The sequence below is a fragment of the Poromitra crassiceps genome (genome assembly GCF_964638095.1).
Source record: "Poromitra crassiceps genome assembly, chromosome: 10".
In the NCBI taxonomy this organism is placed as follows: Eukaryota; Metazoa; Chordata; class Actinopteri; order Beryciformes; family Melamphaidae; genus Poromitra; species Poromitra crassiceps.
The window spans coordinates 9,260,525-9,285,709 of record NC_139631.1 but is presented as its reverse complement, the minus strand read 5'-3'; the positions used below and the strand labels follow the sequence as shown (position 1 = coordinate 9,285,709).

The window sequence follows — 25,185 nt, the reverse complement described above, 5'->3', positions numbered from 1 at the left end:
GGGCGCCATAACTAATCTATGCAATCAATTTAACAATTCAATGAATTATTATGAATTACGCATTATAAAATAAGTGAAAACTACTCAAATGTCTGAATATATTCAGAGATTTATTTTCTAATTTGTTGTAGGCTACAACAAATTAGAAGAATGTGATATAAAGAAAACAAATGTGTTTTTAAGGAGATTCCAGGGGTCCCCATCAAATTGGTGAACAGTTTTTACTATAATTTATTTCACTAGAAATAAAATAATCCCAATTAACAAATGACTATTGTGATGTAAGGTTTCAGTCTGACTAGGATTACCTTATACTATATATTAGCCTGGTTAACCATGCAGATCCGTGAACTTACATTCGGTTTGTGAGTTCACAGAGCCGGATGGTTTCAACCAGGCTATTACCTCTCCACATACAGTAAAGAGAGTTCTACAGATCCTCATATGGGTAGACCACAAAACACCTGGCGCAGAGATTTGGATGCAGATGCCAAGAGGATGGGTCACACCTGGGGACAACTGGAGGGGTTGGCTCAACATCGGGATGCTTGGAGAACTCTTGTTGACGGCTTATACCACAGGAGGGGTAATAGCAGTAAGTAGGGTCCCTGACATGAAATCTTATTAATTGGAGGTCCATAGCTTAATGTGGGTCTGTGACATAAAAATGCGGAGAACCCCTTTGATCCAGGTCTGCTAAACAAAAAGTATTAGAGAAATCAGAAGTACTAGTTTCTGCTTTGTTTAATTAATCAATGGGTGGAGGCACAAGGACAATTTGAGTTTATTTTTCAGTGACATAAATCTTGACAGTGTAGTAGACTGTTCTACAATTCAATACGAAATCAGAGCTATGAAAAAAAATCTTTGGCTTTGCTGGTGTTAAATCTGCTCAAAAGGGGGTCTGAGGCTCTAATGTGGGTCTCTTTCCATCACCCTGTGGAAATAACCTCTACACTCCATCATCAACACAAAAATGTTGCCCAGTGAAGAGGATACAAAAAGAAACAATAAGAACATTGCTTTAAATGTATTTAATTACTAATTAGACATGTAGTAAAAAGGAGGTTCATAAAACAGAACAGTCTACCAAAAACTTGATTTCATTTCATGAATCCACTAATGTGACACTTGGCATTATTACAGTGGGTCCATGAGCGTTAAAATAATCTGTTAAAATTCTTTGATTGAGCCAATAATACTCATCACTGTGTTTTCACACTTTAATAAAAATCGATCAGTACGAATGGCTGTTGCTCATTTTCCTTGGTTCAAGGCAGCCTGCAGTGTGGTTCAGATGGTAAAATGACATAATGTATTTTTTCAGTTGCTAAGTGTATAAATAAATTAGATCCTGTACTGGTAGATGGCAGAATCTAACAATTTTCACAAGTAGCTGGCTTCCATTCTTCCTTACTTCACAAAATTGGATTGGAAGATCAACACAGACCAATCAGTACTGACAGAACTTCTCTTAAGAGTGAATATCTGATGGCGGCTGCTCAATCAAAGCGCTGCTATGATCTGTGAGCGAGTTTGTTTGTGTGTGTGTGTGTGTGTGTGTGTGTGCGCGCGCGCGTGCGTGTGTGTGTGTGTGTGTGTGTGTGCGTGCGTGCGTGTGGAGACAGGGAGGGGGAGTGCTAGTACAGTCATCTAGGTGTTATTAGTAGATGTGTGGCGGCACTTTGGAGAGCCGCACTGGCAGCTGAAGTGCTTGCTCTTGATGTTCCAGTAGTGATCGCCGTAGTCAAACCTGGCAGTGGAAAAGAGGAAGAGACGTCATTCCAGTTGGTAGAACGTTCAGCTAGAGTTCAGAAAGTTTTCTGAACGGGGGAGGGGGGGGGGGTGGGAGGGGGGTGGAAACACTACTTATGGTCCGAGTGTTTTTTTTCTCTTGGTTGGCCTGCTGTCTGGTCATTGTTCCACCCCTCTGCCGATCTGGGGAGAGTTGTAGACTAGCACATGCCTCCTCTCTGATAAATGTGCAGTCGCCAGCCACTTCTTTTCACGTGACAGCGAGGAGTTTCACCAGCAGTAGCGCGTGGGAGGAACATAACATTGCCCCCAGTTACCCTCCCCTCGAACAGGCACCCCGACCGACCAGAGGAGGCACTAGTGCAGCAACAAGGGCATATCCCCCATATCTGGCTTCCCACCCGCAGACACGGCCAATTGTGCCTGTATGGACGCGGCCCAAGCAAGCCGGAGGTAACACGGGGGCTCGAACCTGCGACCCTCGTGTTGGTAGGCAGCGAATCTACAGCTGCACTAGCCGGACATCCCCGGTTTCTGCGAGTCATTAAAGCCCTGTTAATGTCGGTTTCCCACCACTCACCCTAGGGCTGGTTGATATGGTTGGAAATATCTCGATAATAATTACATCAATACATAATATCACATGGTTCATCTATACAAAATCACATTAATCTAACTAATTGAACTGAATGTTAATTATATGTCAACAAAACAGAAATATTCAAATAATATTCCAACCATACCTCATTTTCAATTCAATCATGCTCGTCATCAATTCAGACAGCAGAAATATGTGTCACGATAATAATGAAATAAAGATGATAAACGATCATATTGAATTATCGCCCAGCCGTAACTCACCCTATCTGGTCTCCGGCTTTGACGGGCCTGCTGGAGAAGAAGGCTATCCGCGGAAAGCGCAGGTCCTGGTGCATGGTGAACACCCGCACAGCCAGCAGGTTGGGCTCGCACAGGTGGTTGATGAAGCGGCCGACGTTGCCAAAAAGGCGCGCGTCGATGCAGTGCACATCGCCTACCTGCCGGGAGACGAACACACCAAAAACACGGAAGTGGACTGAGTAGTCAGGAAAGATCAGAACTACATGTTACGTTTACATTTTAGGCAGCTATTGGGTTCTTTCTGTGTGGAGGTTGCATGTTCTCCTGGGTTTCCTCCCATAGGAAGGTAGACTGGAGATACTAAACTGTTCATAGGTATGAATGGGAATGTCTGTGTTACCATAGGTATTAATGGATGTGTCTGTGTATCTGTAAATAAATTAGAAATGAATAGAAAATCAATCAAAAAATCATAAAACCAGCCTTACACATTGTCTCTGGTCCTGCCCCAAATTACAAAGATATTGGGAAACTATCCTGCATGAAATTCAGACTATATTAGGTATTGAACTTGAATTGGACCCATTGCCATTTCTCCTCTGTCTTTCTAGTGTGCATCATAGAAAACGTTTTAATGTCCTGACATACTGTGCAAGAAAAAATAAATATATTACTTCAGTGGATTTCTGATAAGGCTCCCACAATCTTCTGGCTGGAATAGGATAATAATGGAACATATTTCGCTAGACCTCCTGACTTGTCTAGTACACTCCAAGAGAGCTAACTTCAACAAGATGTGGGAACCATTTCTTGAATATGTCAATGTACGGTATGTGCCATTCTATCTTGTTTTTATTTAAAATATTCCAGACCCAAAACGATATTGTAAGCCTGTTAAAGAAAGAAAGATAATGTGCTGAGCCTTTTTTTCTTTTCTTTGTGTCATCTTGTTTTGTCGGGTTGCCGTTCTGCTCTGCTTTATTGGTATATATGTCTGCAACCACGTTTGCGTGTAACAAAAGCCAATAAACGTTTCTTTTTCAATCATAAAACCATGGATAATGCTCAGCAAATCCAATGCGTTCTTGCCCAGTGTGTGGCTGAGCAACTGTGCAGTGCCACCTCTTGACCAAAAAGTGAATGTACAGGCATTGAATCGCTATTAGTGGAGCAGATTAAATGCACTTTTAATGTAAAATCGTTCACAAAACAAAATCGTTCTCATTTCACCGTGGAGAGTGACATTTTATGGTAAAGAATAGCAGAAATGGGAGCCATGTTTAAATGTAAGTGGAATAAATCTGGCTTCTCTGTGGTCATAAATGTATAGTTTGATATCAAGATTATTCATATTGCACAATTCTACACAAAGTTGCCCCCAAATAGTATTTCCGGGCTGGAATTTTGCGTGGCTAAAAGGTTTTTATCAAAAGAACAATTCCCAAGGAGTATTTGTGCCAATTTTGGTAGGCTACTTGTTTCCAGATGTGAACTATTTTTCTTTAATCTGCTCCACTATATCACTGTGATGTTTTCTACGTCCGCCAAGGAGCTTATCTTTTCGGTGCTGCTTGTTTGTCAGTCTGTTTGTTTGTTTTGCATAATAATCAAAAAAGAAAAACGCCGGTATGTGTTCTCGGAAGTTGTACTGCGGCTGTGTGCATCTTGAATATCAGACAGTGGACAGGCTGCTGCAGCAGGCGAACACTGGCAGAAACACAGAAGCCAGCAGGCTTCGCTCATAACGGAGCTACTTCATAGAAACAAACATGTACTCAAAATAGGGAACGTGTCGTTTCTTTATGAACATTTATTTTTCACAACCACCTCCCAGCACCGAGCGAGGCCCAAAGTAAACAGTGTGTTTTTCGTTTGAAGGTGCGTTTATTTGTCGCCCGGCACACCCCGGTAGTGTGGAGTTACTTTGCAGTGATGTGGACGGGTCAGGGTCAGGGTTCTGATCTGCATATCATAGCAGGCTGGAGTATTGGCCTTGGCGGAGGTCTCCGCTCTCCGAGCACACTTCTAGTTTGCAATGTCATATAGGCCTATGTCATTGATGTTATAGCCTCAGACAAGTTTAACTAGGCAAGATGTTTTCTTCTTCATGTAAATATCCAGCCATCTTACCAGCCTAAACCACAAAGCGAGGTCACAACAGAGTATCTCATTCCCACACTGAGACCATATTTGCCCAAAATCTCTAAATCAATAAACATTCACGACTAATTAAATCACCTTATTGTCAAGGGTGAAGAGGAACGAGTCGTTCTCCCTTTTGTCGGCCTCTCCGTCTGTGATGATCTCCCCGACGTACCTGTGGACGCACGGGGTTAGAGGAAAGCTCAGGGCTCGGGCTGTCGTTCAATATTTCACCAGGCTAAAACATGACACTCGGGTTGTTCCTCGTAGGAGAGGCTGTGCTCACTCGCAGATGAACGTTCCTTGAGGAATATCCTGCATGGCCCGCACTCCCCAGCCCATCTTCTGGGTTCTGTAGAGCTGCAGGCGGGCTCTGGAACCAACAACAAGCACGCAGCAGTCATTAATGCAGCAGCTAACCTGGCAGCTGACAGCAGCAGGTGATTTCAGAGCAACGTTTGAGGCTGTGGCTTTGTACCTGTACCTGTAGTCAGGCTCTCAGCCTGTTTCAAACAGTACTGTGTTGCCAAAGAATTCTTAGTCCCATTTTCGCTTTATAACAATACCAGACGGATGGGGATTACTTCATAGGACAATGAGAGACAGAAGATTTAGATAAATCACAGGAAGATGATGACTCGCACTCCTCCAATGCACTCATTGGAATTCATCCAGTCAATGTTATTTGAGTCCTATTAGTCAGTTCCTCAAATAATGATACTTTTTCTTTTTCCCCCCCGATTTCCCCCGATTTTTTATCCCATTTTTATCCCCCATTAATGCTAATTTATATTTATCCTGGTTGCTGCTCCACGCTCTGCCGATCTGGGGAGAGCCGAAAACTGGCTCCATGCTTCCTCCGAGACATGGGCAGTTAGCCAGCCGCTTCTTTTCACCTGACAGGGGAAGCTTCACCGGTAGGACATAGCACGTGGGAGGATCATGCTATTCCAACGAGTTCCCCTCCCTCCGAACAGGCACCCTTCACGACCAGAGGAGGCACCACATCAGCAACCAGGATATTGCATGTTTTGGTGAAGGGGTTCCTATATGAAGGAAACCCACGGGAGGCACGGGGAGAACATGCAAACTCCACACATAATGATACTTTTAACACAACTTAATCCAGTCTAGTGGGAATTTGTCATCCAATTGAAATGCGTAAACTTTGCAAACAGAAACTGTTTTCTGAGTGACTATGTGTTTATGGGACTATGGACTCACCGCAGTCCATTCTGGACCACTCGGTTCCTGCAGGTCCTCCAGCAGGAGCAGGCGTGGTTACACTCAAACAGCACCGGAGGCTCCCGCTGACAGAAGTCCAGCGGGAGTCGACCCTCCTGCACACCCACACCCACACACACACCCACACCCACACCCACACCCACACCCACACCCACACACACACACACACACACACACACACACACACACACACACACACACACACACACAAATAACTTAAGTTACCATATGCTATGAGAGATAAAAACAGGACATCCTCTCTTTACAGAGGGTGCAGCTATAAGAAAGCTAAATTTAAGGAACTGGAACTTGATTTACTTCCAGGATGATTTTGATTCGATTTTTTAATGACTATACTACTATAAATAAACAAACTATAAATGAGCAATGTAAGAAAGCACAAAAAGAAATTAATTGATGAGAGGCATGCAGTACAATTATATGTATTATATAATGTGATCCTGTATTCATCTAAGCATTGACATGCATGTGGATCAGTCTTGTTTGACTGTAAGCCTACAGTCACGCTAACTTGTTTTTGTTCTAAACCGGTGTTTCAACAGGAAAGCGATCTCTCACCACACAAGCGTTTCAATTGTGGCGTTTCAGTTGAATTCAGACTGCTAATACGTACAAAAAAAGTACGTTTTGCGACCACTACAGAAACACAACCGCTAAGTAAGATATGGTTATGTTGATGTTGACTGCTGTTAGTTATTGGTTTGATTAATGGTTTAATAATGTGTTTGTAATTGTACTCAGTTTCTAACAGTAAACGGTTGCAGTAAATGTTGTCCTTTGTGTGTGTGTTTTTTAAAGTACTTTCCTACTTCAACATGATGTGTAACATCATGTAAACTTCATCGTTTCCCAAAGGTCAAATGTGTGACTGTGTGTGTGTGTGTGTGTGTGTGTGTGTGTGTGTGTGTGTGTGTGTGTGTGTGTGTGTGTGTTTGTGCGTGCGTGAACTTACGTTGTCATACCAACAGCGCAGACTGAGCTGAGCACACATGCAGGTGCTGGATGAGCAGTTGTCAGTGCAGGCACAGTGCTGAATGAGAGATGGGAGACTGTCATTAACCTATGTTTAGACATATCTGGCATTTGGTGGAACATCAACATACCATGACAGTATTATGGCCGCATACCTTTCAGACTAGAAACAAGACTAGACTGGACCGTTTTACAGTGAAGGGAGCATGGTGGAGTCTGACCTGTAAGTGGGTGATGTCCTTGTCTATGTTGAGCGGGGAGGTGACGCAGCTGTCTGGGATGTATTTGAAGTTTTCTGGGCAGGGCTCGCCATCGACGCCGTTGACGCACGTTATAGCAAATGCCTCGTACCCTCGAGAGATGTCCCTAGGGAAGGAACATTTTATTATTACTATTATTATTCTTAGTAGTAGTAGTATTATTAGTTAAAATAAGTCAATACTACGGAAGAGGATTACGGCCACATGTGAAACATTTGCAGTATTTGATTTCAGAGATTAAAGTCAGATTTCTGACTGTAAAATACCCATAGAAATGCATATTACACATAAAAAAATATTGAAAACACTGTTGGGTGAAAAACTATTGTCCAAAAGAAAACACACCATACATTACTATGACCTAAAAATGTCCTTTCTTCCTGGTTTGTTAATGTTTTTCAGTCTGGTTCACTCCAGTTGGGCTGGAAACCATCTAATACAATTCATGTAAGAAACAAGCTGCAAAACACATTCAGCGGTATTCCTGCAAAATAAACCATTTGTAAATTCCCTTATATTCCCCCCGATTTCCCCAAAGAAATGATCAAATTCCCCGAACATCTCTGTCCCTGTCAAAGCAGCCTTGTTTTTTTAGCTTGATCACTATGCATTTGTGAAAGCGTCCTCTCGTCTACTGTACCTGCTCAAGACTCGTTCCACGTGGCAATCCCTGCCTCTCCTGGCGTCGGTCAGCTTCTTGTTGGTGTTGAGCGCCGTCCAAACCTTGGAGGTGTAAACGCAGCAGTCCAGAGCGGTTTCTCCCTCCCTGTTCCTCTGGTTGACGTCAGCTCCTCGAGACAGAAACAACCTGCCGGGGGACACAGATGGCGCCGCGGTGGTTAGAAAGTCTGGGAATTAGACAGCGATATGGTCTCCCCTCCTTAACTCTTACGCCATTTCTTTTCCTAGCGCTTTGTTCTTAGATGATCACCAGGCATACAGAGACAGGAATATTACGAACAGCACCTTCCTTGTCATTTTTAGCGATCGACTGAAGGAAGGAAGCTTAATCTATTGTCACACTCATTGCAAGTCTCTCTGGTGTCAGATAAATGCATGCAATCAATATATATATTATGTCAATATAAATGTCATGTGGTCCCATACAGACAACTTATTTGTGGTATGTGAATGCTACCTTGTTTATACCATATATTTACACGATTATGCAATGCAATTTTTGTGACATGAAGGGAAAATATGTTTAGGGATAACAACAACAATGACAATAGTGCAAGTTTAACAATACGACTAGACTGATCTGATGTTTTCAGCACCAATCTAGGTGGATCCACATGGGACATTAAGCATAGGGAGAAACCAGTAGAGACAGAGCACAGTACCAGTCTCGCCCATCCTGGGGGGTAAAATATTTCATCGCTCTCCATTGACTTTGTATTGTGTGACAGTGCCTCTGTGTCATTTCCATCTGCTAGCAAACTAAATAAAAATGCCAAATCGCTGCTGTGTGCTGCTCTGCAGCCTACAGTTGAATTCTTGCTCTGATATTCAATCTTTAAAGGTACATTCAGCGATGTTTTTGTGTTAAATAAGTGTTAAAAGTAGATCAAAATTGGCACCGACCTCAAACTATGCAATCAGAGAAAAGTTTACATTTTCTGGGAAACGTAAGGTCAGATCACCATGCCTAAAGGACTACATGTATTTTTTCACCCCGAATCCATCCGTGAGTCTCTACGAGTTAGGGTTGCGGAGATACGTCTGCCCTGCATGCAGGACTACAGGAGAGAGATAGAGGACAGCGGGGGGTTGGGGGTTTCAAAACTTTCAAGTCACTGACCAAACACTCTATTTCAGTGATTGCTGTCAGAATATAGAGCCAATTAACACTTATTTTAACACAAAAACATCGCTGAATGTACCTTTAAATTTGATATAATTTCATGCCAAACATGTAACAGTGCTTTCCCCCAGAATTTTATTCTTGACCATGGCACATTCACTGCACCGAAACTTGGGATGAAGATGAGGAGGAGTGGAAGGTGAAGAAAATACTGCTTTTGAATCAGTTCAGGTCAAGAAGATGGGCCAACTTAAGTAATATTGATCAATGATCCGACAAACACATGGAACCAAAGCGCATCATATCCATGCACACAGAGTGAAGCGTGTTCCTCGCCTGCAGACTCACATCACACACTCCAGCTGGTTCTCTCTGGCGGCGATGTGAAGCGGCGTGTCTCTGTGGACGTTGGCGGCGCCGAGGTCGCACCGGGTCTCCAGCAGCGCCTGGGCCACGTCGTCGCAGCCCGACAGCGCCGCCCAGTGGAGGCACACGTTCTCCTCCTGGACATCGGGTTACAATCAAGGCACTGAGCTGAGCTCGCACACTCACCCAGAGGCACGAGTGGTTTGTTACATCACTTGTGCAACAAAATCCCATGCGTTACCCAAGGAATTCTTCCCAGAAAGTCAACTTTACTACCATTTAAGCTGGCCAGAGTGAGAGAGGAAGACAACTAATGATAGGATATATTTTTAGATCATTAAAATCAATTCTAATATTTGAGAGAGGTGATAGCAAAAGTAACTGTAATACCCAAATGCAAATTAATTACACAGTCACAAATATTACTATAAGGCAATGCATTACCATTAAAGACTGGATGAGACACAAGGCTGTTGTGGCGATCAATAACAGGACTGATATCAATACTGTGACATTTGTAAGCACATGAGATGTTCTTTTGTATATGCTGCCTGCATTATGTTTTCAGCGTTGGTCTTTGCAAAACTGATTGACATTCAGGAGAATCGATGGTATAGTGACATAATTACAAACTGCACAAAATGATGCGATTAGTAAACTCTTCCAGAGTTATAAGTATCTCTAATCATCATTCATCAAGTAAACGAATTGAGAGCTACTCACTCAAGGTGATACATATACATCACACACACACACACACACACACACACACACGTAAATGTACTTAAATTGTCACTCAGTTGAGAGGTGAAGTAGAAAGAAAAATTATGCATTCCATGAGATCACACTTGTGTGTGTGTGTGTGTGTGTGTGTGTGTGTGTGTGTGTGTGTGTGTAGTACAGCGAACAGCGCGTCTCCGGCACTGACCTTGTCTCTGATGTTAACATCAGCTCCTCTGGCTATCAGCAGATGCACCAGCTCCTTGTGCTTGTACTCGATGGCCCAAGTGATCGGAGTCCATCCACCGTTGTCCTGCAGAGGAACAAACACACAACTTAAATCTAGACTACAAGTCTTGTTAATGTTGTTTTTCACTCTGGTTTCCAGCACCTTAAAGCCCAATTTATGCTTTGTCTGCCGACACTTTTGAAACGGTCGCCGACAGAAATGAGGACTCGAGTCGACACTTTCAAGTGTCGGCGAGCAGTGTCTGCTACCTAGTGAAATGTCTAGTGTCGCCGACTATGTCATAGTATCGCGCAAGTCTGATTGGCTATATAGACGGCACGTGCTTGACTTCCTTGTTTTGTTTTCGCTCAATTGAAATGAATGAACGTGTCCCCGCTATTTTGATCAGCCTGTCCTTGATGTATGACTTCGTGAAAATCACAAAGAACATCATGACCAACTTCACAGAGAGAGAGGAGGTGAGTTGTGTGGTTGTGTGTCGTTTATATGCGGCTGCAGCCAAGTACGTTGCATCTTGCCTCCGAGGTGGTTTCCCTGTGCATTCCCTCTCTTCTCTTGGCTGTCTGCACTTAATAGCGTTCGAGTGTCACGTGACCGTAGAACCGAGGAGAGAAGCATAAATGCAACACCATGAGCGACACTTTCTTTTTCGTCTGCGACCATGTGCTGAGCGACACTTTGTAATAAGTATAAATTAAGCTTAATCCTTTTTGATCCTTCATTTACATTCCCTAGGTCAACATTGGACAACATTTAGGGAGTCACACATCACTGATTTAATGCTGCCTACCAGAGATGCCAGAAAATGCAGTGAAACACGACACCCGTTCAAGTGTTAAGGCAAGGTTTCTCAACCTCTAGGTTTACAAGAGGCAGTTAGCATCAAATTTAATTATCATCATAGCCCGTATAGAAATATGGACGTAGCCACCCATTGGCTCATGGACTCCCATTTTGAAGCCGCGAGTTTGGCATTTTGACTGTTAATTTGGAGCCAGAAGCAACTAGCGCGAGACCAGGGGTTTCCCACAGTCGCCTGCTATTGGTCCATGATCGGCGAGCTGCGCAATCACTGGACAGGTGACCTGTCAATCACACCCAAAAACATAGTCTGCTCTAATGTATAGTCTATTTTTCTTTAAATGGGACCATAATTTCCTAAATGAACACCATGCTGTTACTGTATTGAAGAAGACTTGATACTAGCGGTTGAGACCATAAACTCATTAGGAACGTGTTTACTGAAGTCATAAATCAAGTGAGAAGTAGGGTAATTTGCCCATTGACTTCCATACAATCTAACATTTCGGAGGCAGTGGAGTCGTCCCTACTGGCCATTAGAAAGAATGCAGGTTTGTTACTTTCGCATCAGCTTCATTTTTCAGAACTGGAGGTTGTCCCTTGTGTGGCATGCACTGTAAACACTACACAGCATTACTTTAACGTGTTATCACTTTCAGAATACACTCTGTTTCATACATGACCTGGTAAAAGGTTAAAAATATACATTTGAAATGCACTTACAGCTACTAAAGTTCTATGCTAACTAACGTTGCCGAATACCATTGACGTAACAGCAGCTGTTGCATGGGGATCAGTACTTTAGGATGGGCAGAGAAAAACTCAGCTGTCCGTATTTACTTGAATGGAACGCAGCATTAGCACATGATAAACGAACATATAATCAGTTAGTGAAGCAGTGGTTAGCAGGTGAGCGGGTATGTTTGTACCTGACAGTTGATGTATTTGGATGCCTTGGCGAGAAGATGATGGACTATATCATAATGTCCCAGTTTAGCTGCCAGATGCAGACAGGTGGAACCCTTGATATCCTGGGATGACAACATGATTCACATTGAACATCAAACTCTGCTTCTGTTACTGTTCAAAGTCACAAGGAAGGAAATGGCCTTTTTGACAGTGTTTTGCTTCCATAACATGGCACAGACAAGGACTGTTCAAAAGTGTTCAAAGCCTTTGAGCTTCACAAGTTCCAGATTCTTCTAAATGAATAGAATTAGCCACCAGGAGGTCTATTAGTATGCAATGTAAATAACTAAGGTGTGAAATTAGGATGTGGATAATTAGCTAAGAAGATTTAATTTCATTGTGACTTTAAAAATAGCACAAAAGCATTGAGCTCTGGTTAATATAAGGCTGATGTGACAGGTAGCACTGACTGAGATGTGTTTTATCTCCAGCCCCACCTTGTGGCTGACAGCTGCCCCGGCTCTGAGCAGGTACTTCACGGTGTCCAGTTGGCTGTTTTCACACGCAGCCATCAGCGCCGTCCGCTGCTCCTCGTCAAACGCGTCCAGGTTGGCGCCGGCCTACACACACATTTTGCAGTCAAGTTAAAACACTAGATTTACATTTCAAGTTTTAAACTGAGGTTACACTACAAGACTTTCCCCCGATTTTACACAGGATTTCCAGTTGGGCACAGTCTGTCTTTGTTTAAACTAGTCATCAGTTGTTGTGGGCAGTCGGCACCAAAATCTGTTAGTGTACAATGGGTACAGACTCTAATCGTCAAGTGTGTACTGCCTCCCGACGCCAGTCGGAGCCACAACGATTATATCAATCATTTGAATTTCCAAGTCGATTCTGGACCCAGTCGTGTAGTGTAAACTCACCAATTGCCAACTCCAATGTGCCGTCAATATCCAATGAAAAACTATGAAGCTGTCCAGTAACAAGCCAATCTGTATTGTTTAGGCCACACCAAGAGTCAATCGACTAGCTAGTTATTCTTCATACATTTATATTTCTGATACCAAGGCACACAGGAATAAAATACAGGGAAGACTCAATTACGTTACATCAACGACAATACCGTTTCAACTAATAAATAACGTTAGCACAGTTGAGCAGCTTCAAGCCAGCCAGAATAAAACCGAAACTTCCGGTTATAACCTTCAAAATAAAATTTTAATAAAAGTACCATTGCAACGTTTCTTTTGTGTGATGCCCCAAGTACCAAAGAAGAAATACAGAAAACATTTGCAGAGAAACCTGATGTAAGTGAAGATACAATGTTGTGCCTTCGAAAAGACAATTCTAAACCATAGTGACTGAGTCACGCAGACAAATTAACGCTTTTATTTTGAAGGTAAAACCGCCTAGCTTCCGTGTTTGGTAGTGTTCAGTTGCAGTGACATGAGTCAGCTAGTGTGTGATGACCTGTGATTCCAGTCGTTCCCGGACGTTAGGTGTATGATCCCCAGTTTTTCAGTCGCCATAAAAAATCTTCAGGCACCAGTCAGGTAGGGTATACTCCCGAGTTTAGTTTTATTTTTTCATTTGAAAGCCCAGACACTGGAATCAAATGCATTAACTCCATGGGTGACAGGTATTCCACATTATACTTTTACAATTTTATATACTTTCACATTTCACACTAGACAAGAGTACTTTGTAGTTTTTAGATCTCAAATCCCAAATAAATGTATTTTGAACTAATCTTGTAGCACAAGAAAACGCACAAAAAGTCAAAGAGGGGTGACTACTACTAGAATAATTTCTAGCTTGGCGCGCTCAAATGTAGTGCCGCATGCTTCACACTCAACTGCGCGAAGCAATTGTGTGCCACGCGTGCTCCACAGAGCGGAAGCCCTTATTATGGTAGTGAGATGATTGAGAGAACTAATGAGCCACTACTTCTAACACTTGACACTGGATCTGCCAAAATGAATGAAGCACAGGCCTGAGCTACAGCATCTATGGCAGGATCAAGATCTCTATACCTGGACCAGCATGTGGCAGATCTCCTGGTGGCCCTCAGCAGCTGCTGCATGCAGAGGGGTGCGCTTGTTTTGGCCCTCCATCAAGAAGTTGGGGTCTTTTCCATCCACTGCAATACACAGAGGTTTGACAGTTGGTGTGTGTTGTGGCCTTGTTGTGGTGTGTTCTACACCTTGAGAGATATAATGCTCAATAGGCAACATGGAACCATTACAGCGAGATTTAGGGGTCCCATTCCCACCCATGCCAAAAGACTCATGCTTTCGTTTAGTTACCTATAGTGGCAGCACTGAGGTGGTGCTTGCTGCTGCTCGCACCAGCAGAAAATTCAATAGCACCACAAAGGAATTAACTGAAGTTTTACATACAAATTACAGCTGCTCATTCTGTATACGCTGGAATACAGCTTGTTTCTCCAGTTGATCTAGTCAGACAGTGCACACAATTACCATAGCACGCTCGTTCCTCGCAGTATAAAGTTACTGATTGCGCTGGTCTAAGGTCAGATCCACTCGACACTTCTGCTTATTCATTGTCAATGTCTTGCCGTTTCTGTCCTCGGATCATCAGATGCGAGATTTATTTACTATACACAACTCGGAGGACGATTCCAACTGAGCCTACTGGTTTTGCTTGGACTTCTGAGCGGTGATTCTGTTGATTTTGGTTTCGATTTTCAGTCATCTTTAATCTAGGTATTGAGGCATGGTCAGAGTATGATTTGTTAAACTCCTAGTAAAGCCTTGCATCTGTTGTTGTTTGCCTTATTTTACTTTAATACCGGTGTATCTTTTGTCATTACCTGTCTATGTGATGTGAATAACAGTGGACATTGTAGATTTGTGTTGCATTTCTTTCGGTTGAAAAGCACACAACACCTGATGGTGTGCTGTGGGTCGGAAGCTCTGTTGGTTTGTTTGTTTATGCTCTGTGTAGTCCGGGTTGTCTCAGACACTGTTGATACTGTCACAGTTCACTTCTTTTTTTAGAACTATCAATTGCGTGTGCTTGTGAATCTACAGAGGTATTTATTATTTATTTAGGCACATAATGCTTGAAACTGACTTTTGAACGCTGCGCATCTCTGGCCTCACAAATACATATTACCATTCAGTGCATCCCTCAGCACCATCAGTGAATCATTCAGCCCCACTGTAGCACCAGCAAGAAAAGACTCTCTGGCGCCGCCACTGGTTACCTAAGAGATGAATAACCTTCTGGAGCTCTCCGTGTTTTGCAGAGATGTACAGCTGCTTGGTGGGGTACTTCACCTTTTTTGGTTTCAAGCTAAAAAGAATAAGAAGTTTTTTTATCAAAGTTCAACCTCTGATCGTAAACTGCAATTTTTGCAAACTGATGATTACGATTGCGTGAGCAGCCTTACTTTTCATCATCCAGTGCCATCAGGATGCTCTCCAGTGACTCTTTAGGCAGTCGATCTGCAGCGCTCAAAGTCTCTCCCTGCAACCTTCGGCAAGAGAGCAGAATGGAATTTCTCAGATAGGATTTGACTATTGGACATTAGCAAATTAACTAATGTTGCAGTCACGTAACGCTCTACTATCGGTGGCTTGCGATGGAAATTAAGCTTACTCTATTGCTGTATTCATTATAAACTGATGAGCTGAACAGCAGCATGTCTGTGTCACCTGTTGGGGCCGTCGTCTCTGGTCCCCTGCGGCTGGCTGGTCTTCTTCGCCCTGAGTATCTGGGGAACGGCGGGCACAGCGGAACTGGCTGGTAGAGCCGGGCCGGGCTGCGGTCTGGGGACGGAGGGCGGCGGATCGGGCCTGGACACCTCCGTGACCTCCGTGGCCCCGCTGCCGTCCTCCCCGCAGTGGGGGCAAAATTTGCGATCCTTCAAGACGGAGGCACAACTGTGATGGAACCGGTGGGAGATGCTGCCGTACGGCCGGCACTCCATGAAGGAGCCCTGCGGGAGAGAACGAGAAAACCCTCACATTAAGGGTACGTCCCATGAAGGAGCCCTGAGGGACAGACCAAGAAACCCTCACATTAAGACCGAGAAACCCTCACATTAAGAGTACGCCCCATGAAGGAGGCCTGCAGGACAGACCAAGAAACCCTCACATTAAGGGTACAGCCCCATGTGGGCTTTTGAAGGCAGGTGTCAATATTATTGGATTAAAGCTGCTGATACATGATCATCTAATTTTGACCATTTTATGTCAACAAATCCTATAGGCCAGTGGTTCCCAACCTACGGTATGCGTACCGTAGGTGGTACTTGCGCCCCCTGCTGGTGGTACTTGGAAGGCTCTGTAAAAAAAATTTTTTTTTTTTTTTTTTTTTAGTTTTTGTGCAAAATCCATGGTGGTCATTAGTAGTAGTTTTCAAACATGTGAAAGTGAAATAATAATAATAATTATTAATATTATTGGCAGTGTTTCTCAAGGTAGGTGGTACTTGCGCCCCCCCTGCTGGTGGTACTTGATCCCTGGAATCCCAATGTTTAAATTATGAAATAAACCCAACTTTAAAATCAATTGTAAAACATGTTTATCTATCAAAATAATACTACGAATGAAAATAAACTTGTGATCATTGAAATTGAGGTTTATTTTGTTGTCTTGAGATTTAGAAACAAATGTTTCTGACGGACACTATACCTGTTGCGCATGCACAATTACCTGCCCGCCCCGCATGGTTACACAAGTGGTGAACAAAGACGAGGAGGGATGCTAAAGTGGATCAAAACGGGAGGGAATCGTAAAAGAGCTGTAGTAGAGGAGAGCAGCAACGATGAAGCACAAGGAGGTGAAGACAGCAGTCAACCCAGCACAAGTGCAGCTGCTGCAGGTTGCACATAGGCTGCAGGTTGGAATAAATTTGCCTCCTGCGTGAACTGTGCATAGCTGAATAGACTGTATTTTAACGTTGGTCATATGGTGGTACTTGGAGAGCCAACTACTTTCTCAGGTGGTACTTGGTGTAAAAAGGTTGGGAACCACTGCTATAGGCTATTCGCAGGATTCAGTGTTTCCCTCAGAACTGGATCCTTTTCAGGGTGGAAAAGCTTTTGAAACATTTAGTCGATCTTTTCCAAGGAGATATTCGCACATCCAATTCTCTCTGATGCAGGTGCGTTGGAAAGTAATCACTTGAGTCTTTTATGGTGTGATGATCAATAAATTGTGATGGTGAGCAAGAGCAGTGTGTGGGATCTTCCTTCCTCAAGACTCAAGAAACATCATTTAGAAAAGAAGAAGAAAGAATGTATGCATAATTGTGTTGAATCTGATTAAAATGTCTCATTCGAATCAATTCAGATTATAGTCAGCTTGTGTTATTGAGCAACTGTAATATATTCTTAATATTCAAATTCTAATAAACATGTAATGTAATGTAATAAACATGTAATCAATTATATCACTGACTAGACCATATCTGATTTAAAAAAAGAAGAAAAATCATAAATGCAACTACCGTATATTGGCCACAATGGAAATGGGGTTCTGACTTTATTAGGACAATATCAAATTATTTTATTTATGCTTTTTAAATTGGCAAATAATTCAACTCATAAGGCCAATCAAAATGTCCCATCTTACCCATGTGGCCGGTGTTGAGAATTGAACCTAATGCAAGGCAAGCTGGAGCAGTGATCTCTGTGTCAGCTCTATATTAGGTCTACTGTTTGCGAGTGATTTGCCTCCACTCACCGCCCTGCAGAAGAGACCGCAGCCGGGGCAGCACTGGTGCTTGACCATGCCGGCCCGGTGGTCCTCACACAGGACCAGGAGGTGGACCATGTTGGAGGGCCGCATCATCTCCTGCTTCATCACTCGACGCTGGCAACCACTCACCTGTGGAGAGAAACAAGTGGGAAAATACAACTATCCATTGGGATATTTAGAAATGAGATCCTCTGGAGAAACTAGGGCTCCAACAATATGGGCTTAGGCCAATGCTGATATTTTTGGAGTTGAATTGCTCGTATTTTGCGCTGATATTTAATGTTTTTAAATTTGACCATTTTCATGCCGAAAAAATTACAATGATTCATTGTTTCCTATATAATTATTTATTCCCAGACTATTCCTGGTAGGATGGAAAAGCCTCTAAACCAGCTTTTAGTTTACTAAATGAAGTTCTTCTAAATCAGGAGTGTCAAACATACGGCCCGGGGGCCAAGACCAGCCTGCCAAAGGGTCCAATCCGGCCCACAGAATGACTTTGCAAAGTGTAAATTGCACTGAGAAGTCGTTCACTCCAATATGGTGCACTTGTGAAGGCTAAGAGGTACCAGGTTTCGGGAGCAAGTTAAATATTAAGTACGGTAGCCTATTCATGTTTTCTGTATTCATCACTAATTGGTAAACTATTTTAATTACCCTACTATAGATAATTGCACAGTTAGTGTCAATTAATGCACAGTTACAGACAACAGATTTGATAATTTGTTACATGGTAGCTGAGATAACCCTACATGAAAACATGTTCTTAAAATGTACTCTTTACGCAAAAAAAATAGGAACATTTTGAGGTTTTCTCATTTATATGTAGGTTATTATTGATTTTCTTTGTCTGGCCAACATGAGACCAAATTGGGTTGCATGTGGCCCGTGAACTAAAATGACTTTGACACCCCTGTTCTAGACGGGTTAGCAGCTCCTTTAAGTAATCTAGGACTCTATCAACCAAGAACTTCCATCATATCGGAGATGGATGACACCGACTGGCTCATAGGTGATTTTTGGATATGGCCAAACCGAGATACTGGTCTAACCCCTAGCACCCACCCAGGCCAGCCTTACCACTCCGTCCACGCTCTCCATGGCCATGCAGGTCTGAGCCGCTGTGGAGATGCTGCCTCCACTGTTTGGAGTCTCCATGCGACAACAGCACAGTGGCAACTCCTCAGCCAGGTCTGTTGCTCCCGCTTCCGAGTCCACTGGTAAACACACACACACACACACACACACACACACACACACACACACACACACACAAATATTTAGTTATAGTCAAAGCAGGAAACTATCCTAGTGTACATGTGAGATACTGTCAGATCCATGGGACACCTGAGAAGGCAGGTGACAGCAGCTCTTCCTGGGCTTTCAGGTCTAGACAGTCCAAGGCCAGCTCGGTGTATTCAACATGGCTGCCGTCCTCCAGCTCTGTGGCTTCATCCCTGATGGCCGTCGCCTCGGTCGCCTTCAGAGTCTCTACTGGGATCAGCGGTTTTATGTCTGCCGCGGCTTGGTTTGTCTCCACACTGGTGACCAGGTCCTCTTTCTAATTGGAGAGAGGTGGAGATCATTTAAATAAATATACAGAGGTTCGAACCCGGCTCCTGAGTCATTGAAAGGTGACTGGTAGGATGTCTAAGATGGAGGAGTGAAAGGGACGTGCTTACTTTCTCCTGCTTCTCTTTCAGAACCTTGGCCTTCTTCTTGGGGACCAAGTTGTACATCCCCATCTTCCTCTTCTTCCTCTTGACAGCTTGGGAAAAGCACATTTAGTAATGTAAGGAATAACAAAAATACACATCTGTAAATATCTCTGTGTTGCAGACAAATTTCTAGTTATATGCTCTATTTTGATCATGTGAAGGGCTGATAATAGACATTTTGATAGATTTCTGCACCTAAATTCCCTCCATTGATGATTTCTGATCATGTGAAGAGCTTACAATGCACATTTTAGGACTGTCTAATTCATGTGTATATTGTATATATTGGACTGCACTTTGATATTTTATCTTGTATATTTTTTGTCTTCTACTATTGATGTGACCGCTACGCTGCACACTTACACTAAGTCAAATTCCTCGTTTGTAATCTGATTACCTACTGTGGCAATAAGAGTGATTCTCCTTGTCATTTTCATTCACACATTTCTGTTCATAGGTTCCTCTTTATACCTGATCATGTGAACAGGATGCACATCCGTTTCTAACCTGTCAATCTGTCAATGAAGATGCTGTTGTCAACACATTCTCTTCATGGAATTGCTCGTTGTATTGTCATCAGTGCTCTGTATTTGCTCTGTTGGTATCCACGTCCTTCACTCTGCTGCTTTTGCACCCACCCATTTTCCCCTCAGGGATGATTATAAAGTTCCATTTAATCTAATATAGTCTGCAACTGAAAGTGCTGTGACAGAGACCCACCTGGCTGAGGCTGTGAGAGTGACCCACCTGGCTGAGGCTGTGAGAGCGACCCACCTGGCTGAGGCTGTGAGAGTATCCCACCTGGCTGAGGCTGTAACAGCGACCCACCTGGCTGAGGCTGTGACAGCGACCCACCTGGCTGAGGTTGTGAGAGCGACCCACCTGGCTGAGGCTGTGAGAGCGACCCACCTGGCTGAGGCTATGAGAGCGACCCACCTGGCTGAGGCTGTGAGAGTGACCCACCTGGCTGAGGCTTGGTGGAGACGGTGCTCCTGCCTTTGCCCTTCCGGCTGGGAGGAAGCTTCGCAGCACGAAGAGAAGGAGCCTCGGACTTCGGTGCGTCTGCGAAACTCGACTTGGCCGCCTTTCTGCCAGGGGGCTGTGGAAGGGGATGGGGAGAAGACAGGGTCATTCTTCATGGGGTTTTAGTTAATATATTACGAAAGGAAGGCAATTGCAATCCAGTCATTAAATCAATACGCATTGGAATCATTTGGTATGGTAAATGGCCTGCATTTATATAGCGCTTTTATCCAAAGCGCTTTACAATCAGTAGGTACATTCACCCATTCATACACCGATGGCGGCAGGCTACCACACAGGGTGCTGGCACACCATTGGGAGCAATTTGGGGTTCAGTATCTTGCCCAAGGACACTTCAACATGGAGACTGGAGGAGGCGGGAATCGAACCACCATTAGTGGACAATCCGCTCTACCTCCTGAGCTACAGCCGCCCCTTGAAGTAGGGTTAGACTGACTGCTACACTGGTTGTCTATTATTGGAAACCTTTAATTGATTCTAGTGAGACATTCTGATCCAATTCCATACAAGTTTTCATCAATATGTTTTATCGTTATTCATTCATTTGTTCCTGGGCTTCCACTAAGACAGTGATGGGAAAAGGGGCTATTATTATCCGGGCTATAAGAAGAGTTGAGTGTCCTATAATGTTCTAATGCTGTTTCAGAGGCCTTTCCACCCTAACAAGAATCAAATCCTGAGTAGTAGACCCTAAATACGTGTCATGGTTTGGAATTTAAAATGTAAAGATATTGAATATCAGGGGCAAAATACTGTCTATCTGCAGCTTCACTCCAAAAATATCTATTAACCCATATTGGTTGAACCTTAAGTTTCAAACTTTCCTTAAATACTATGCTTTCACACTCATTTGTATCCCTGAAAACAGTTCCTGGTCTACAGAAGTACAATAAAAACCGATATCAGTCAAACCCATAGAACCATATTATGTGCCAGTCAACTCAATGTCATCCACCTACAATATGATGGAGGTTCCTACTCTTTAGGGACGATATCGGCATGTCATCGGTATCGGCCGATAAAGGCTTTCAAATTAAATATCGGCATCGGCCGGAAACGAACATTTCTGTCGATATGATAGGTCGATAAAAAATGTCGCCTTAATTATGCCTAAAAGCTCAATGCTTGACTGAATGTCTCAGGGAGAGCATCATCCAAGCCCGTTTAAGTAGGATGAATCTTACAGCTTTGCTTGAAAGAAAATTATAATATAAAAAAAAGTTAAAATATGTCTGCCAGGGGGCCATGGCCATCACAATAAGAGTAGGCATAATAATGTGTTAATTCCACTACAGGAGAGACTTGATGTTCTCTGAAATTAGGTGGAGGGGAAATGTAGGCACATCGGTATCGAAAAAATCTAAAACATTGGCAAAAAATCCAATCCCTACTACTTTTTTCTCTCAGCAGGCTTCACTGCTAGAAGTAGAAGTATTTTATTAGTATGGATGTCAGCGGAGACTTTTAGTGTCCCGTGATGGTCTAAATGTCTACTGTAAATGCTGCTTCAGAGGCTTTTCCACTCTGACAAGAATCAAATTCTGGGGGGAAAACACAGATTGAACCTGGTCAAATCTGCCTTCCAAAACCCACATGGGTCTAACCCTACTAAACGATTACCGTGAGAACAGGTGGATTTGGTGCAGTCTTGCTCATAGCCTTGGCCTTTCCTATTGGTGTGGGACGCAGGGAGGCTGAGCTGAGGGTCTGCTCCTTGGAGCTCCCAGCAGTGGCGACAGGCGAGCTGCCGGGTGTTTCCGAGAACGGACCTCGGGGAGATGCGTGGGCCCTGTCAGCCGCCGCTCCTGCCCGCTTGTTGCGTGGAAACCCGCCATTGCTGCTGGCGATGGCCGATCCATGGAAGGGAGTGATCTTGATGTGGGACCTCTGACTGCCCTTGGCTCCCGCGGGTGTCCCCAGGGTGGAGCTGGGGCTGGGGGGTCTTCTGCCCGTTACGGGCCCCTCGCCAATGCCACTGGGATCCATGGCTTTTTCTGAAAAAAGCTGATGAGTGGAGCCGGTGGGACTCAACAGCACCTGAGGAGTTCAGACACAGGGGTGGTCTTGCCATTAGGCAAAAGTAGGCGACTGCCTTGGACTCCACAAAAGACACGAATAAGACTAATGTAAATTCATTTTTAATAAATGTACATCCCTTTTTTGTTGCAATGAATTATTTCAAATCCTTGAGTCTTGGTCACCCCCTACCTAGTCAGGCTATAGTGGGCTAGTGATTGAGTTTATTTGTTTATAAAAGGATCCCCATGAGCTGACGCCTAGACGCCAGCTAGTCTTCCTTTGACTGATTTGATTAGAAAGAATGCTTAGGACGGCCTCCCTGATGTTTATGCAGTCTGTTTCTCCCTTAATGTAAATATAAATGTGATAACACTTTACAATAATGTAGCACAAAAACGTGCGTAGTTACTAAGGAACGAGTCAGGAACGAACCGCGAGTTCATGATTAATAGGTAGTTCCTGAATGACTCTGAATGAACTAGCGGTTCGAAATGGTGGGTATTATGATACTAAAGAAAAGAAAAGAAAACAAATCTTTTTTTAAGGAAGTAATCGTTACCTACTGGTTCGTTAACATGGTAACTAAGTCTGTTCTTAACTAACTACCATTAAGGATCTCATTCAGAAACGAGGCTACCTATTAACTATTCATGAACTAGCGGTTCGTTCTTGACTCGTTCCTTAGTAACTACGCACATTTTTGTGCTACAGTGGTATACACTGTGCTTGAGCTTTCACACTCATGATGTAGACATATATAGACCTACGCACGCTTGATTCCTAGGCTCGGCCACTTCGCGGCCTTACCCGTCCTGCAGCTCGCTGAGCTGCCCCTGCAGCTCGCATTCGCAGCTGCGCGGCGCCTTGCCCGCAACTCGGCTGCTGTGTGGCCAATGAGACCACCGCATCACTGATGTCAGATTTATGACATCACTGATGATGTCATCAGTGGGATTTATGACATCACTGATGATGTCACAGTGGGATTTATGACATCACAGATGATGTCACAGTAGGATTTATGACATCACTGATGATGTCAGTGGGATTTATGACATCATGGATGATGTCACAGTGGGATTTATGACATTACGGATGATGTCACAGTGGGACAGACACACAGAGCCCGAGCTCCCATTTATGGTGGGGATGTATGTCTGTGCATCTATAACTACACACTGAGCTTCTGCTGCACTACATTTCCCAAGTCGCCATCTGAACAAGAGGAATTGTTTTACTGATTGCACTGGTCTTCATGAATGGACTGTGTTCATTGTGTTGTAACTTTGCCCTGATGAAGATCGTGTAGACCGAAAGCTTGGTACTCAGTAAAGACACTTGCATGGATCCAAGTGTGCAAAACCTTTTTGTTTTATTAGAAAGAATGTTAAAATACATATAAAACTAAAACCCATTGGGCAGTAAGGCAGCAATACATCTGTTAAAAACCATTCCGACTAGGATAAAACACAATAAAGTCTACTGACTTGTTTCCATTGTGTTTAGTGAGATTACTTTTCTTTCCACTGCATCAGTAGCAGAACTTGAAAATCAAAACAAAGCAAAGCTGCTCAAGTTTATTTCTAGAAGGGATGCATTAAAATGCGAGAGGGTTGGGATTCAGGGGGGTCCATGCTTCCCCCAAAATTACTAAGTCCGCCCCTGTTTTGAAAAAAGTGTATTACCTCCACTGTCGGTGTAGTCCACGCACACCGCCGTTCAGATAAACTAACCCTGTTAAAAACTACTCAGTAAACATTATGCATGCATCTTCCTTTTGTGAGACTTAACGTTTGTGCATCAGTAGAAAACTACTTTCACTATCAAGGGAGGTTTAAAGATGGCAGAAAAGCAACACAAAGCTCAACCCAGAAGGACGTCAGAGGAATCATGCAGACAGAGCAAACAGTTTGCAAACAGATAGAAAAGCGAAAACGAGGCCTTGGTGAAAACAAAGTTAGTGAAGCTCCATCCTACCAGCTCCAGTCGACACCACACAGAAGAGCGAGTGAGTGAGTGAGTGTTTCCACTTCCGCCCGCACCCGCGAAGCCCTAGTCATGTGACACGCTAGGCCGCTTCCTATTGGTTTGCACAAGGATTCTGGATTTCGCTGCTTTCGGGTGCTGTCGGAAATATTGAAACTAAAGTTGAGCACAATACAAGTGGCAACTAGTAAACTTTGTTTTCTATGTTTTCATTTGATTTGACATCTAGGATGCAGAGAGCATGGAAACCGTGTCAGCGACTGTTGGTAAACTGCACGAATTTTGTTACGGTGTCGGTATGTTGTTTGACATTCTTTGCAAAGGATAACGTTAACTAACGTTACTGCTGTTTGTTTAACTATTTGAACCCATTGACAGCCATTTTATTTTCACTACTAAAACATATATCAGTTGCTGCCTCGCGTGCATAGATCATTCTGTCCATTTCTGACCAAAAGCACTTGAATGCACAGCCTGTTGTTGTTTACGACATTAGAAGGAGCTTACATGGAGCACGTGAAGGCAACAGGGCGGGAAATCATCTCATACTCGCCCACCTTAAATTAAAATATAAATCTATCAACAACATGTGCATGAATGA

The 25,185-nt window shown here is 43.5% G+C and overlaps 1 protein-coding gene across 1 annotated transcript; it reads right to left on the bottom strand.

The window, feature by feature from the left end:
* Positions 1-906: 906 nt before the first annotated feature.
* On the bottom strand, positions 907-24,598 carry LOC310783213 (histone-lysine N-methyltransferase EHMT1-like). The gene is made up of 23 exons (XM_083644024.1): positions 24,576-24,598; positions 22,200-22,616; positions 20,499-20,634; positions 19,500-19,585; positions 19,165-19,378; positions 18,898-19,034; positions 17,803-17,946; positions 15,769-16,052; positions 15,504-15,587; positions 15,318-15,406; positions 14,122-14,228; positions 12,583-12,705; positions 12,106-12,207; positions 10,334-10,438; positions 9,388-9,542; positions 7,876-8,043; positions 7,197-7,341; positions 6,956-7,033; positions 5,962-6,077; positions 5,024-5,110; positions 4,834-4,912; positions 2,617-2,792; positions 907-1,753 (listed from the first exon to the last, which is right to left on the bottom strand). The coding sequence occupies exons 2-23, from the start codon at positions 22,563-22,565 to the stop codon at positions 1,654-1,656; spliced, it is 3,081 nt and encodes a 1,026-aa protein (XP_083500150.1). The 5' UTR covers positions 22,566-22,616; positions 24,576-24,598; the 3' UTR covers positions 907-1,653.
* Between the last annotated feature and the right edge of the window lie 587 nt (positions 24,599-25,185).

Bases quoted from the DNA above. Each gene is read 5' to 3' on its own strand.
- LOC310783213 (XM_083644024.1), bottom strand. From the start codon at position 22,565: ATGGATCCCAGTGGCATTGGCGAGGGGCCCGTAACGGGCAGAAGACCC. The intron at 12,706-14,121 runs GTATAGAGATCT...ATGTGTGTGTAG, and splicing joins TCTGCCACATGCTGGTCCAG to GCCGGCGCCAACCTGGACGC. The intron at 10,439-12,105 runs GTACAAACATAC...GTTCCTCTGCAG, and splicing joins CCAAATACATCAACTGTCAG to GACAACGGTGGATGGACTCC.